The 16,142-nt window shown below is 47.5% G+C and overlaps 1 protein-coding gene across 1 annotated transcript in view; it reads right to left on the reverse strand.

The window, feature by feature from the left end:
* Positions 1-268: 268 nt before the first annotated feature.
* Positions 269-16,142, reverse strand: part of LOC119957952 (cytochrome P450 2C42-like) — a 64,175-nt gene continuing 48,301 nt past the window's right edge. The window contains exons 8-9 of the mRNA XM_038786177.1: positions 11,860-12,001; positions 269-989 (exon numbers count right to left, since the gene is read on the reverse strand). Coding sequence (XP_038642105.1) covers positions 808-989; positions 11,860-12,001 — 324 coding nt within the window. The 3' untranslated portion in view covers positions 269-807. The remainder of the gene's footprint in view (positions 990-11,859; positions 12,002-16,142) is intronic.

A 16,142-nucleotide genomic window follows, 5' to 3' on the forward strand; every position in this document is an offset into this window, starting at 1 on the left:
TAATATCAGAGAGTCTAGTTTGTGGAAAAGGTAAAAAGTGGTGCTCAATTACTTCTTGCCAATAACTTGGAGGGCAGGGGTGGAGATGTAGCAGACATGGAATCAACTATTTTATTCCTTGTGGGAAACGTTCACAAATCACAGCGTATAGGGGAAATCTAAAACACAGTTGACATGGGCATCTTCTGATGTGAGATCATGACCTTCCTCTGAGTGACAGAATGATTATCACACTTATGTCTTAAAAAAATACAACAAGTCCAGTACACAGAGTTAATTCCTAAAACAACTTTATTTTATAGCTGTTTAAACAAATGTTATAACAATTCAATAGGATTACACAAAAATCATATATAATCACTTTTATCATTGCTTCATTTCTGCTTTCATATCGATGAATTTGCTCATCGTGCATCAGATTTCATTTGCTGTTGGCAAGTGTTGTGATGCCAGCAAAGACAATTTCTGCAACCAAAGGTTAGACAGGATTCTGGATACTGAAGATTACGCTATGTTCAGAATTAGTAAATGTAAGATACAAGTGTCAACTTTAGAGCAGGTGTAGCATTGTCACCTGAGTTAATAGGCTGGCTCTTCAAGCTGCATTCCAGAGATGAACACAATCAGCACAGCACTGAGTGGATGCTGCACTGCTATAAGTTCCATCTTTTGGATGAGACAAGCCTGTCTTATGTTAATGAAATATTACTATTTAAAGAATAATGGACCAATATCAATCCCTCAACCAACATCACAAAAAACATTCTATTTTTTTCAATTCTAGATCAATTGATGACCAAGTTGATTTTAGCGAGAAATGAAATAGAACTCGTAATCATTTGGCACATCTGCTAAACCACTTATGACTGGTGAGATGTCAATTTCCTTGCGGTCGATAACAGGCTTGAAGACAAAGTTCTGCAGCAGAGTAGTCAAGAAAAGAAAGAGTTCCATTCGAGCCAAGGATTCTCCCAGACAGATTCTTTTCCCTGCAAGGTTAAGAAAAAATTCTGAAATTTGTTTGTAATGTAGTTTGCTTTATTGTGTTTAAACTGGAAGTGGGTGTGTTCAAGCTGTTAACTTTCCAATTTTTGAAATTCTGACACTCCTGTCTGTAGAAGCCCTCTTGGCATCCCATCCACCTGCACTGGATTTGAATCTTAACCATGAGGTGAATAATCATTTTCTAACCCACATACTCAACCTCCAAAAAGATTCACTTGCTTATTGGTGATGGAATCCTGCAATGCTTGAGAATATTTATTGACATTTTTACCCTAACCCTTTCTGCCCTCCACAAAAGTTCTCACACCCAACTAACCACAGGAATCATTGTGCCCTTTGAGTATTTGATTACCTTGTTCCAGACTTATCTCCAGTTATGCTTCCAACCAGGTGTTTAAGTGTGGATGGGGTGCCAATCAACCAGGCAGCCCTGTCCAGGGTTATGTCGAACTTTGGAGTGTTGCTTGAGCTGCACTCATTCAGTCAAGTGGATAATATTCCTGAATTGTGTCTTGGGAGCCAGGAAGTGTGTTACTCATTGCAGAATATATGGGGCGGAATTCTCTGCCAGGCCCGTCGCCGTTGTGAAACCCAGAGAGGTTCACAACGGCATCGGAGGCCACTCCGGACCCCCTATTCTCCCCCCGCTGGGGGCTAGGAGGGCAATGCCGTGAATCTCGGCCGCTGGGCCTTGTCGTTGGCATCAAGGCCCGGTGCACCGAGAATGACGCGGCCGGCGCGCCTAATGACGTCAGTCGCGCTTGCGCGGGTTGGCCGACTCTAACCCGCGCATGCGCAGTTACCATCTTCCCCTCTGCTGCCCCGCAAAACGTGGTGGCTTGATCTTGCGGGGCAGCGGAGGGGAAAGAGTGCGTCCCATTGAGACAGCGGCCCGACGATCGATGGGCACCGATCGCGGGCAGTCCCCTCCCTAGCACAGTCTTGGTGCTCACTCCCCTCTCCGCCCCCCAGAAGCCCCAAACGAGCATCTGGCGCCATGTTCACGATGGTAGCAACCAGGTGTGGTTGCCACCGGTCGTGAACGGCAGGCCGCTCGGCCCATTCGGGTCAGAGAATCGTGGGCCGCCTTGAAAAACGGCGGCCCGTGATTCTCCAATCGGCGTGTCGGAAAACGCAACACGCCATTTTGGGTGGGGTGGGAGAATCGCGGGGGGTGCCAGAGCGGCCCTCCCGCGATTCTCCCACCCGGCGTGTGGGCGGAGAATCGCGCCCATGATTTCTGACCCGTTCTTGTTGCCGCAGTATTTATGTTTCAGTTCAGTTCAGTCTCTGGTCAGTGGTAACCCCCACTGAATGCTATGGGGAGGTGGTTAGACTTCCTGTTGTCAGTGACGGTCATTGCCTAGTGCTTGTGTAGCCAAATGTTATTTGTCACTTATCAGCCCAACTTGAATGGTGCCTGGGTCTTGCTGCATGCGGGCACAGACTGCCTCATTATCTGATGAGTTGCAATTGGAAGTGAACTCTGAGCAATCAGTGAACATCCCCACATCAAGCCTTCAAATGGAAGGATAGTTACTCTGAGATCTCCCGCAACAATGTCCTTGGGCTGAGATGAAAAGCTGGCTTTGCGCAAGTCGAGAAGACACAGCCGGAGTTGGAACTTGGTAATTTGGTGCAGAGTGGGAGAAGGTGCTTTTTCTCTACTGTTTTGCCCTCTCTCTTTCTTCTGGCCTGTAACTTTTAATCTGCAGGGAGAGAACCAGGGAGCATCTGAGACCCTGGGTGAGTTCTCCCAGTGAGCCAGAGAACACACAGCCAGAGTGAGGCACAACCAAGAGTGAGTTTGGGAATTCGAAGCTGGGTGGGGAGGAGGTGCTTTTAACCCTGGTAAGTAGTTTTTCTTTTTTTCTTTTCATTGTCTAATTTATTTATTTTTCTTTTGTTTTTGAAATTGTAGTTGTATAAGTTTACCTAAGGTTTAAGACATGGCAGGAGATCCCAGACCCGTGTCATGCTCCTTGTGTGCGATATAGAGCTCAGGGACATGTCCACTGTCCCTGGCTCTTTCACGTGCAAGAAGTGTGTTCAGTTGCAGCTCCTGTTAGACCGCTTGACGGCTCTGGAGCTGCGGATGGACTCACTTTGGAGCATCCGCGATGCTGAGGACGTCGTGAATAGCACGTTTAGCGAGTTGGTCACACCGCAGGTGAAAGTTACTGAGGGGGATAGAAAATGGGTGACCAAAAGACAGAGCAAGAGTAGGAAGGCAGTGCAGGTGTCCCCTGCGGTCATCTCCCTGCAAAACAGATATACCACTTTGGATACTGTTGGGGGAGATGGCTCACCAGGGGAAGGCAGCAGCAGCCAGGTTCATGGCACCGTGGCTGGCTCTGCTGCGCAGCAGGGCAGGAAGAACAATGGCAGGGCTATAGTGATAGGGGACTCAATCGTAAGGGGAATAGTCAGGCGGTTCTGTGGACGCAATCGAGACTCCGGTATGGTATGTTACCTCCCTGGTGCAAGGGTCAAGGATGTCTTGGAGCGGCTGCAGGACATTCTGGGGGGGAGGGTGAACAGCCAGCTGTCGTAGTGCACATAGGCACCGACGATATAGGTAAAAGACAGGATGAGGTCCAACAAGCTGAATTCAGGGAGTTAGCAGTTAAACTAAAAAGTAGGACCTCAAAGGTAGTAATCTCAGGATTGCTACCAGTGCCACGAGCTAGTGAGAGTAGGAATGTCATGATAGATAGGATGAATGTGTGGCTCGAGAGATGGTGCAAGAGGGAGGGATTCAAATTCCTGGGGCATTGGGATGGGAACCGATGCAGGAAGTTGGAAGGTAGTAAAACAGGGACAGAAGCAAAAGGAAGTAAGGGGGAAAGTGTAAGGCAGAGAAGCCATAGTCAAAAATTAAAAAAGGGCGACAGTACAAGGTACAGTGACTGAGGGGAGCTCAGTGAATAGGTCCAGTAATACTAAAAGGAATAAAACTGGAGATGTTAAGATTCAAAACAAGAAAAAAAAAACAACATAAGTGTACTTTACCTGAATGCGCGTAGTATTCGGAATAAAGTAAATGAGTTGATGGCGCAAATCATCGTGAATGACTATGATTTAGTGGCCATTACTGAAACATGGTTAAAGGATGGTCACGACTGGGAGTTAAATATCCGAGGGTATCAAACTATTTGGAAGGACAGAGTGGATGGTAAGGGAGGTGGTGTAGCTCTGTTATTTAAGGATGACATCAGGGCAATAGTAAGGGATGACTTTGGTGCTATGGAGGATAAGGTTCAATCCATTTGGGTGGAAATCAGGGGCGCGATTTTCCGCTCCCCACACCACGTGGGAGAATCACGGGAGGGCCGGGCGAATCACGACACGCCGCCCTGGCACCCCCCGCGATTCTCCCACCCACCCCACTCGGAGAATCGCCGCTTGCCGATACTCCGGCCCAGATGGGCCGAGCGGCCTGACGTTCCCGACTTGTTCACGCCGGCGGCAACCACACCTGGTCGATGCCGGCGTTAACATGGCGCCAAAGGCTCGTTTGTGGCTTGTGGGGGGCGGAGAGGGGAGTGAGCATCATGGCCGTGCTCGGGAGGGGACTGGCCCGCGATCGGTGCCCACCAATCGTCGGGCCGGCGTCTCCAAGGGACGCACTCTTTCCCCTCCGCCGCCCCACAAGATCAAGCCGCCACGTCTTGCGGGACAGCGGAAGGGAAGACGGCAACCGTGCATGCGCGGGTTAGAGCCGGCCTACCTGCGCATGCGCAGCTGACGTCATTAGGCGTGCCGGCCGTGTCATTCTCGGCCAGCGACAAGGCCCGGCGGCCGAGATTTACGGCACGCCGCTCCTAGGCCCCTGGGGTGGGGTGGGGGGGGTGAATAGGGTGCGAGGAGCGGCCTCCGACACCGTCGTGAAACTCGGCCAAGTTAATGACGGCCTTCCCGATGCCGCGCGGGAGCGGAGATCGCGCCCTAGGAATAGTAAGACGAAAAAGTCACTGATAGGAGTAGTCTATCGGCCGCCAAATAGTAACGTTATGGTGGGGCAGGCAATAAACAACGAAATAACTGATACATGTAGAAATAGTACAGCAGTTATCAGGGGGATTTTAATCTACATGTCGATTGGTTTAACCAAGTCAATCAAGGCAACCTTGAGGAGGGGTTTATAGAATGTATCCGCGATAGTTTCCTAGAACAGTATGTAATGGACCTACGAGGGAACAAGCGGTCCTAGATCTTGTCCTGTGTAATGAGACAGGATTGATTCATGATCTCATAGTTAGGGATCCTCTCGGGAAGGAGCGATCACAATAGGGTGGAATTTAAAATACAGATGGAGGGTGAGAAAGTAAAATCAAATACTAGTGTTTTGTGCTTAAACAAAGGAGATTAAAATGGGAAGAGAGAAGATCTAGCTAAGGTAGACTGGGAGCAAAGACTTTATGGTGGAACAGTTGAGGAACAGTGGAGAACCTTCCAAGCGATTTTTCACAGTGCTCAGCAAAGGTTTATACCAACAAAAAGGAAGGACGGTAGAAAGAGGGAAAATCGACCGTGGATATCTAAGGAAATAAGGGATAGTATCAAATTGAAGGAAAAAGCATACAAAGTGGCAAAGATTGGTGGGAGACTAGAGGACTGGGAAATCTTTAGGGGGCAACAGAAAGCTACTAAAAAAGCTATAGAGAAGAGTAAGATAGATTATGAGAGTAAACTTGCTCAGAATATAAAAACAGATGGTAAAAGGTTCTACAAATATATAAAACAAAAAAGAGTGGCTCAGGTAAATATTGGTCCTTTAGAGGATGAGAAGGGAGTTTTAATAATGGGAGATGAGGAAATAGCTGAGGAACTGAACAGGTTTTTTGGGTCGGTCTTCACAGTGGAAGACACAAATGACATGCCAGTGACTGATAGAAATGAGGCTATGACAGGTGAGGACCTTGAAATGATTGTTAGCACTGAGGTAGTGATGGGCAAGTTAATGGGGCTAAAGGTAGACAAGTCTCCTGGCCCTGATGGAATGCATCCCAGAGTGCTGAAAGAGATGGCTAGGGAAATTGCAAATGCACTAGTGATAATTTACCAAAATTCACTAGACTCTGGGATGGTCCCGGTGGATTGGAAATTAGCAAACGTGACACCACTGTTTAAAAAAGGAGGTAGGCAGAGAGCGGGTAATTATAGGCCAGTGAGCTTAACTTCGGTAGTAGGGAAGATGCTGGAATCAATCATCTGGATAGAAATTGTCCCATTGGACAGACGCAGCATGGGTTCATAAAGGGCAGGTCGTGCCTAACTAATTTAGTGGAATTTTTTGAGGACATTACCAGTGCAGTAGATAATGGGGAGCCAATGGATGTGGTATATCTGGATTTCCAGAAAGCCTTTGACAAGGTGCCACACAAAAGGTTGCTGCATAAGATAAAGATGCATGGCATTAAGGGTAAAGTAGTAGCATGGATAGAGGATTGGTTAATTAATAGAAAGCAAAGAGTGGGGATTAATGGATGTTTCTCTGGTTGGCAATCAGTAGCTAGTGGTGTCCCTCAGGGATCCATGTTGGGCCCACAATTGTTCACAATTTACATAGATGATTTGGAGTTGGAGACCAACGGCAATGTGTCCAAGTTTGCAGATGACACTAAGATGAGTGGTAATACGCGCCCAACTGGGACGACACGAGCTTCATCCAAAAGACCATGGCAGAAATCCCGGACATAGCGACGCACCGACTAATCATGGGGGGGAACTTCAACTGTGTACAGGATCCAAAGACGGACAGATCAAACCCCAGAACGGGGAAAACCTCAAACATGGCAAGGGAACTCAGTCACTATATGGAGCAGATGGGAGCAGTGGACCCCTGGAGATTCGCCCACCCGGGGGAGAAAGAATTCTCTTTCTTCTCCCCAGTACACAACGTGTTCACCAGAATTGACTTCTTTGTGGTGGGGAAAACGGTGCTTCCAGGGATAGACAAGGTGGAATACTACGCAATTGTGATATCAGACCACGCCCCACACTACATGGACGTGCGGCTGGAGACGGGAAGGGCCCAGCGCCCCACATGGAGGTTGGACGGTGCCTTACTAGCTGACAAGGCCTTCAGCGAAAGGATAGCACGGGCCATAGCGGAATACACGGAGAACAACCAAAACGGGGAGGTCTCATCCTCCACGTTCTGGGAAGCGCTTAAGGCCGTACTAAGAGGGGAAATCATTGCCTACAAAGCGCAAAGAGATAGGGAGGAAAGGGTGGCTAGGCAGAAGCTGGTCGACTCCATACTGGAGGTAGACTGTAAATACTCCGAGGCCCCGACCGTAGAGCTCCTGGCGGAGAGAAAAGAATTACAAAGGAAATTTGACCTGCTCTCCACCAGGAAAGCAGTACACCAACTCCGCCAGGCATGCGGGGCCCTGTAAGAACACAGGGAGACAAAGCCAGCCGCCTGTTGGCACACCAGCTGAGAAAGCAGGCAGCCAGCAGAGAAATTGCGCAAATCAGAGGTACCAGAGGCACGTGGGAAACAGAACCAGAGAGGATTAATGAAACCTTCAAGGCCTTCTACCAAGAGCTGTACACCTCAGAGCCCCCAACGGGGAAGGCTGGGATGAACCGGTTTCTTGATGGACTGGACATACCAGTCGTGGGAGAGGGCAGAAAACGGGATCTGGAAGCACCACTAGCACTGGGAGAGATCATGGAGAGCATTAGCTCCATGCAGACGGGGAAGGCGCCGGGACCGGATTCCCGGCGGACTTCTACAAAAAATTTGCGACAGCGCTGGCCCCGCACCTGCGGGAGATGTTCACAGACTCGCTAGCTAGGGGCACACTGCCACCCACGTTAGCACAGGCCTCAATCTCGCTGATACCTAAGAAAGACAAAGGCCCAACGGAATGTGGGTCAGACAGACCCATATCTCTGCTGAACGCAGACGCCAAAATACTGGCCAAAATCCTAGCCAAAAGGCTAGAAGACTGTGTACCTGAGGTGGTCACAGAGGACCAGACGGGCTTCGTCAAAGGTAGACAGCTTACTGCGAACATCAGGCGCCTGCTGAACGTGATAATGACCCCCTCCGGGGAGAGAACACAAGAGGTGATCGTCTCCCTGGACGCAGAAAAGGCCTTCGACAGAGTCGAATGGAAATACCTCATAGAGGTACTGGAGCGGTTCGGGCTGGGAACAGGGTTCACCGCTTGGGTAAAGCTCCTATACAATGCTCCTATGGCGAGTGTACGGACCAACAATACCAACTCCCAATACTTCCAGCTGCACAGACAAGGATGCCCACTGTCCCCGCTGCTGTTCGCACTAGCAATCGAACCGCTAGCAATCGCGCTCAGGGCAGCAAAAAATTGGAGCGGGATCCGAAGGGGAGGTAGAGAGCACAGAGTCTCACTCTATGCCGATGATCTGCTCCTCTATATCTCGGACCCACAAAGCAGCATGGACGGAATCATCGCGCTCCTGAAAGAGCTTGGAGCCTTCTCGGGCTACAAACTCAACATGAGCAAAAGCGAGATCTTCCCAGTACACCCGCAAGGTGGGGGCGGCAGCACTAAAGGGGCTGCCGTTCAAACAAGCCCGACATAAATTCCGCTACCTGCGGATCCAAATAGCCCATGACTGGAAAGGGATCCACAAATGGAACCTCACCAGCCTGACGGAGGAAGTTAAAAAGGACCTGCAAAGATGGAACACACTCCCGCTCTCCCTCGCGGGGAGAGTCCAGACGATCAAAATGAACGTACTGCCCAGGTTCCTCTTCCTGTTTAGATCCATTCCGATCTACATCCCCAAGGCCTTTTTCAAAGCGCTGGACAAACTTATCATGGCGTTCGTATGGGGGGGTAAAAATGCTAGGATCCCAAAGAAGGTCCTACAAAAAACAAAATCCAGGGGGGGGCTAGCCCTCCCGAATCTACAATTCTACCACTGGGCGGCAACAGCCGAGCGAGTAAGGGGATGGATCCAGGAGCCAGAAGCCGAGTGGGTGCGTGCAGAGGAGGCCTCCTGCATGGGAACCTCCCTCCGGGCCCTCGCCACGGCAGCATTCCCATCCCCACCCAAAAAACACTCCAGCAGCCCAGTGGTGACAGCCACCCTCCAATCCTGGAACCAACTGCGGCAGCAATTTGGCCTGTACAAAATGTCGGACAAGGCTCCCATCTGCAACAACCATAGGTTCAAACCAGCACTGACTGACGCCACCTTCAAAAGGTGGAGACAGGACGGGGGGACACTGACAGTCAGGGACCTATACACGGACGACAGGATCGCAACACTGGACGAACTGACAGAGAAATTTCAGCTAGCTGGGGGGAACGAGCTATGGTACCTGCAGCTCAAAAACTTCTTACGAAAGGAGACAAGGACGTACCCACAACCGCCACGACAGACACTACTGGAAGACCTACTGGACGCAAGTATCCTAGAGAAAGGGAACTGTAGTGACATGTATGGCCGACTGGTAGAAAGGGACGGCACCGTACTGGACGCAACAAGAAGGAAATGGGAGGATGACCTGGGGATGGAGATAGGGTGGGGACTCTGGAGCGAAGCACTGCATAGGGTCAACTCCACCTCCACGTGCGCAAGGCTCAGCCTGACGCAACTAAAAGTGGTACATAGAGCCCACTTAACGAGAAACCATATGAGTAGGTTCTTCCCGGAGGTGGAGGACAGATGCGAGCGGTGCCAAAGAGGCCCGGCCAACCACGCCCACATGTTCTGGTCTTGCCCCAGGCTTGTGGAGTACTGGACAGCCTTCTTCGAGGCTATGTCCAAAGTGGTGGGGGTGAGGGTGGAGCCATGCCCGATAGTGGCGGTCTTCGGGGTTTCAGACCAGCCAGATCTATTCCTGGGGAGGAGGGCGGACGTCCTTGCCTTTGCCTCCCTGATCGCCCGCCGTAGAATCCTGTTTGGCTGGCGGTCAGCAGCACCGCCCAGAGCTGCGGACTGGCTGTCCGACCTCTCGGAATCTCTCCAAATGGAGAAAATCAAATTTGCCATCCGAGGGTCGGACGACGGCTTCCACAGAACGTGGGAGCCATTCATGCAACTGTTCCGGGACCTGTTTGTGGCCAACGTACAAGAGGAAGAATAGTCGGGTGGCCAAGAATCAGGGGAAAATGGATGGGAATCGGGGGAGGGTAGCCGGGGGGGGGGGGGGGGGGTAGCCGGGGGGGGGGGGGGGGGGGGGGGGGGGGGGGGGGGGGGGGGGTTACGGGCTCGTTATGGGGGTTTGCTGGCAAGCCAAGGCCCAAAACCAAACTATAAATAAATGCCTATAAACATGTGCCTTGGCCATATTGGGGAATGTAAAATATGTATGCTGGCTAAAGGGGGCGGCCACAATTGTTGTTATGAAGATGCTTACCTGTAAATATTCATGCTAAATTTTTGTGTTTTCTTTTTTTTTCTCTCTAATAATTTGTAATTTGTCATATATAAAATATGAAAACTCAATAAAAAACATTTATAAAAAAAAGATGACTGGTAAGGCGAAAAGTGCAGAGGACACTTGGAAGAATCCTTGCAGAGTGATTTGGATAGGTTAAGTGAATGGGCTAGGGTCTGGCAGATGGAATACAATGTTGACAAATGTGAGGTTATCCATTTTGGTAGGAATAACAGCAAACGGGATTTTTATTTAAATGATAAAATATTAAAACATGATGCTGTGCAGCGAGACCTGGGTGTGCTAGTGCATGAGTCACAGAAGGTTGGTTTACAGGTGCAACAGGTGATTAAGAAGGCAAATTGAATTTTGTCCTTCGTTGCTAGAGGGATGGAGTTTAAGACTAGGGAGGTTATGCTGCAAATGTATAAGGTGTTAGTGAGGCCACACCTAGAGTATTGTGTTCAGTTTTGGTCTCCTTACTTGAGAAAGGACATACTGGCACTGGAGGGTGTGCAGAGGAGATTCACTAGGTTAATCCCAGAGTTGAAGGGGTTGGATTATGAGGAGAGGTTGAGTAGACTGGGGCTGTACTCATTGGAATTTAGAAGAATGAGGGGGAATCTTATAGAAATATATAAAATTATGAAGGGAATAGATAGGATAAATGCGGGCAGGTTGTTTCCACTGGCGGGTGAAAGCAGAACTAGGGGGCATAGCCTCAAAATAAGGGGAAGTAGATTTAGGACTGAGTTTAGGAGGAACTTCTTCACCCAAAGGGTTGTGAATCTATGGAATTTCTTGCCCAGTGAAGCAGTTGAGGCTCCTTCATTAAATGTTTTTAAGGTAAAGATAGATAGCTTTTTGAAGAATAAAGGGATTAAGGGTTATGGTGTTCGGGCCGGAAAGTGGAGCTGAGACCACAAAAGATCAGCCATGATCTCATTGAATGGCGGAGCAGGCTCGAGGGGCCAGATGGCCTACTCCTGCTCCTAGTTCCTATGTTCTTTTGTTCTTCCAACAACCTCAGTCATCACCTTTTGTGCTCGGTATAACTTCAGCTAGAGTCAAGTTTCTCCCCATTGATTTCCATTGACTTCAATTTTAATAGGGCTGCTTGAATCCACATGTGGTCAAATGCTGCCTAGATGTCTTAGGTAGACACTCTGACCTCTGGAATTCAGCTCTTTCGCCGTTATTTGGATCAGGCCTGTAACAAGGTGTGGAACTGAATGATCCCTGTGAGACCCAAACTGGTGTGTGAAGTGCCACTTAAAAGCACTGACGATGACACCTGAAATTTACAGGAGGAAATTAGTCTCTAAAATCGTGGGATTGTAACCAAAATCCCTGCAATGTCTGGCCTGGTGTAATTGTGATTACTGTTTTGAAGCTTGGGGTTAAAATGTGGTGTCGCAGAGTCCAGAAACTGCAAGGAAAAGTGTAACAAAGGAAAGAGACTGTACCTGCCGAAAATGGCATAAAACTTTTGCTCTGTTTGAAGTCCCCATTCTCATCAAGAAAATGGTTTGGGTTAAATTTGTCTGGAGTCTCCCACTGGCTGGTGCCTTTCAAAACCGAGGAAAGCAGAGGAAGCACACATGTGCCCTAAAAACAAAATTATGAGATCAGACAAAAAAACAAGAAGAATGCACATCAGAATTACACACTTGTGTGCATTCCAACATAGCAACATCATGATCAAGTAACATCAATAAGCAGTTAGAGAGCTCCCTGCAGGCATCAATGAAAAGACCCAACAAATCAGACGTCATGTATTGAGAAAACACAAGCTAACTTCTCCGCTGCAGAACTTTTCTCAGAATGTAAAGCTTTACTGATGAACAGCATTTAGGGGGGAACAGAATAGGGGACAGGGCAAAACATACAGAGCAACAACACACGAGAAAATAATTAAAAGTGTGTTCAGCATTGTGGAGAATAGGAAATCCAGTAATAGAAGAACAGCACTGAACCTTAGAATAGTTGATAAGACCATAAAATACAGAAACAGAATTAGGCCACTCAGCCCATCGAGTCTGCTCCGTCATTCAATTATGGCTGATACTTTTCTCATCCCCATTCTCCTGCCTTCTCCCCATAACCCCTGATCCCCTTATTAATCAAGAACCTATCTATCGCTGTCTTAAAGACACTCAGTGATTTGGCCTCCAAAGCCTTCTGCGGCAGAGTTCCACAGATTCACCACCCTCTGGCTGAAGAAATTGCTCCTCACCTCAGTGATAAAGGATTGTCTCTTTTCTCTGAGATTGTGTCCTCTGGTTCTAATTTTTCCTACAAGTGGAAACATTGGCTCCATGTCCTCTCTATCCAGGCCAAGCAGTATCCTGTAAGTTTCTATAAGACCCCCCCACCCCCCCTCATCCCTCTAAACTCCAGTTTACAGACTCAGAATCCTCAACCGTTCCTCATACGACAAGCTGTTCATTCCAGGGATCATTCTTGTGAACCTCCTCTGGACCCTTTCCAAGGCCAGCACATCTTTCCTTAGATACGGGGCACGAAACTGCTCACAATACTCAATGGGGTCTGACCAGAGCCTCAGAAGTACATCCCTGCTCTTGTATTCTCGAGATGAATGCTAACATTGCATTTGCCTTCCCAACTGCCGACTGAACCTGCGTATTAATGTCAAGAGAATCATGAACAAGGACTCCAAAGTCCTTTATGCTTCTGATTTCCGAAGCATTTTCCCAATTAGAAAATAGTCTATACCTCCATTCATCCTTCCAAAATGCATAACCTCACACTTTTCCACATTGTATATAATTTTCTACTTCATTGCCCACTCTCCTAGCCTGTCCAAATCCTTCTGCAGCCCCCTGACTTCCTCAATGCTACCTGTCCCTCCACAGATCTTTGTATCATCTGCAAACTTAGCAACAGGTTGGTTGGTTTGGTCCTCTCTCTTCCCCTTCCCCAACACCCAGCCCCCTCCCCAGGGGCTGGTTGGTTCAGCACAGTGGGCTAAACAGCTGGCAGAACATGGCAGCAGCGCAGGTTCAATCCCCATACTGGCCTCCCTGAGCAGGCACCAGACTGTGGAAATTAGGGGCTTTTCACAGTAACTTCATTGAAGCCAACTTGTGACAATAGCAATTATTATTATTAACAGTGCCTTCAGTTCCTTCTTCCAGATCATTAATGTATATTGTGAAAAATTGTGGTCCCAGCACAGACCCTTGAGGCACACCACCACACCACTAGTCACTGGCTGCCATCCTCAAAAAAAAACGTTTATCCGCACTCTCTGCCTTCTGCCAGTCAGCCAATCCTCTATCCATGCCAGGATCTTACCTTTAACACCATGGGCTCTTAACTTATGTAACAGTCTCCTTTGAAACACCTTGTCAAAGGCCTTCTGGAAGTCTAAGTAAATCACGTCTACTGGTTGTCCTTTGTCTAACGTCCTTGTGACCTCTTCAAAGAACTCTAACAGATTTTTCAGACATGACCTCCCTTTGACAAAGCCGTGCTAATTCAGTCCTATGTTATCATGCACTTCCAAGTACTCCACGATCTCATCTTTAATAATGATCATCTTTAACTCTAAAATCTTACCAATGACCGAAGTCAGGCTAACCGATCTATAATTTCCCATCTTCTGACTCCCTCCCTTCTTAAACAGCGGTGTTACATTAGCCACTTTCCAGTTCCCTGGGACTCTTCCTGCCTCCAGTGATTCTTGAAAGATCACCACCAATGCCTCCACAATCTGCTCAGCTACCTCTTTTAGAACCCTGGGGTGTACTCCGTCTGGTCCAGGTGATTTATCCACCTTCAGACCTTTCAGTTTCCTTTGAGCCTTCTCCTTCGTGATGGCTACTGCAGTCATCTTTGCCCTATGATTCTCCTGGAGCTCTGGCATCCCACTGGTGTCTTCCATCATGAAGACATGCAAAGTAACTAACGAAGAGTAGTGGAATGGAAATTATAAAAATCTAGACAAATAGAAGCAGGCTGCAAGAGTCTAGGAGAAATACATTGTTGACAGCATTGGTGCAGATTACCACAATAGCACAGTTTTATTAGTGTCCATGGTGATTTCACACTCATCACCAATGCACTACTATCACATCATCAAAAACTCTCACACCTATTCTACACTGACAGTATAAACTAAAAGAGTAACTGAAAGCTGTGTCCTGATATACAGTCAGTACTAAGACCAGAAAGCTGTAAAAAAAAAAGACACTGTTCCGCAGTTTATGTTCAGCTTTATCAAACTTTGTAGACATTCCAAATAGAAATCAGAGTGATGCTGGGGTAAAGAATTGAAGTGACAGTTCTTTGTTACAAGAGGACAGAATGAAGGTGTCTGACATAATGAGGACCAAATCTGCACTCAATATTCCAATGCCGAGGAGACAATACAATATACAAGTTGCAGAGGTACATGTGAATTGCTGCGGTACCTGGGGGGGCTGATTGTGTCCCTGGACAGTGGTATGGGAGGACTTGGATGGAGACATGTTGCATCTCCATTGCCAGGTAATAAAAGTGATGAAAGAGTGAAATAGGATATCACGGAGGAAAGTTCCCTTTACAATGATGAAAGGGGAGGTGAAGATGGGGCACACTTGCATCAGAGGTGGCAAAAATGTGGAGGCTAGTGAGGTGGAATGCAGAAATGGTGAGTTTCTATCACTGTTTTGAGGTTGGGTGAGGGTAGAAGCAGAGAAACAGGGTGGACCTGGCTGAGGCATTCACCCATGGTTGAGGAAAATGGAGAACATTTTGTCAGGTGAGAGTACCTTTAAGAAATGGGTGTTTATAACAATATCAGTCGTGGATGTACCTTTAAAAAATGGATGTTTATCAGTGATGTCAGAGTGTGGGTGGAGCTGGGCTGTCTGTCTGCTTTTACTTTCGCTTTGTGTGTGCAGCTACAGGGTGTGTTTAGTTTTGTTTTAGATTTGGAGAAGCTGCAGTCAAAGCAAGATGTGTATGAATCTCTGCAAGCTTATGAATGTCCATTTGGTGATTTCAGCGTGGACTGTTCTCAGTATTGAAGTTAAACCTGATGTATTTCTGTAAAGAGGGTTTGATTTGTCTTATAGATGTTGCAAGGAAAGATTAAGAGTTACTTATAGAGTACTGTATTCTTTGAGGGATTTATTGGTGTTGATAGTTGTTAAGATGTTTACTGTGGGTTTAAAAATTGTTAACTGGTTTCATAAATAAACACTGTTTTAATTTTAAAATACTGTAGATTTCTGGTGCATTACACCTGTAAGGTAAGCCTGTGTGCTCCCATAACCACAATCTATTCAATGTTGTGGGTCAGGTGAACTCCATGATACACTTTGGGGTTCTCTAAACCCTGACCCATAATAATTTTTAAAACTCATGTAAAAGGTGACAACATGAGGGCAAATTGAATGGAGATGAAGAAATTGGATGAATGGAATGAAATACTTACAAGGGGTCGAGTGGAAAGAATAATAATAATCCAGGTAGTTGTGTGAGTCTGGACTTGTCCTGTATGTCAGTGGAAAGCCATTCCCAAAGATACAAGAGCCAATTCAGAAAAGGGTCAGAAATAAATCACAATGATGTAATAGATGAACATTTGAAGCAAAATTAATAAAGGTTTCCCACTGTAAGCTTATATAATAGAAAAATAAGATTGTGGATGATTAGGCTTGGTTGTGAAGCCACCATCGTCCATTGATGTCCTTACATGAAGGCCTTACACGATGAATGCACAGCCAGCGTGGAGATGAGA

The sequence above is a fragment of the Scyliorhinus canicula genome, chromosome 27, assembly GCF_902713615.1.
Source record: "Scyliorhinus canicula chromosome 27, sScyCan1.1, whole genome shotgun sequence".
Classification (NCBI taxonomy): Eukaryota; Metazoa; Chordata; class Chondrichthyes; order Carcharhiniformes; family Scyliorhinidae; genus Scyliorhinus; species Scyliorhinus canicula.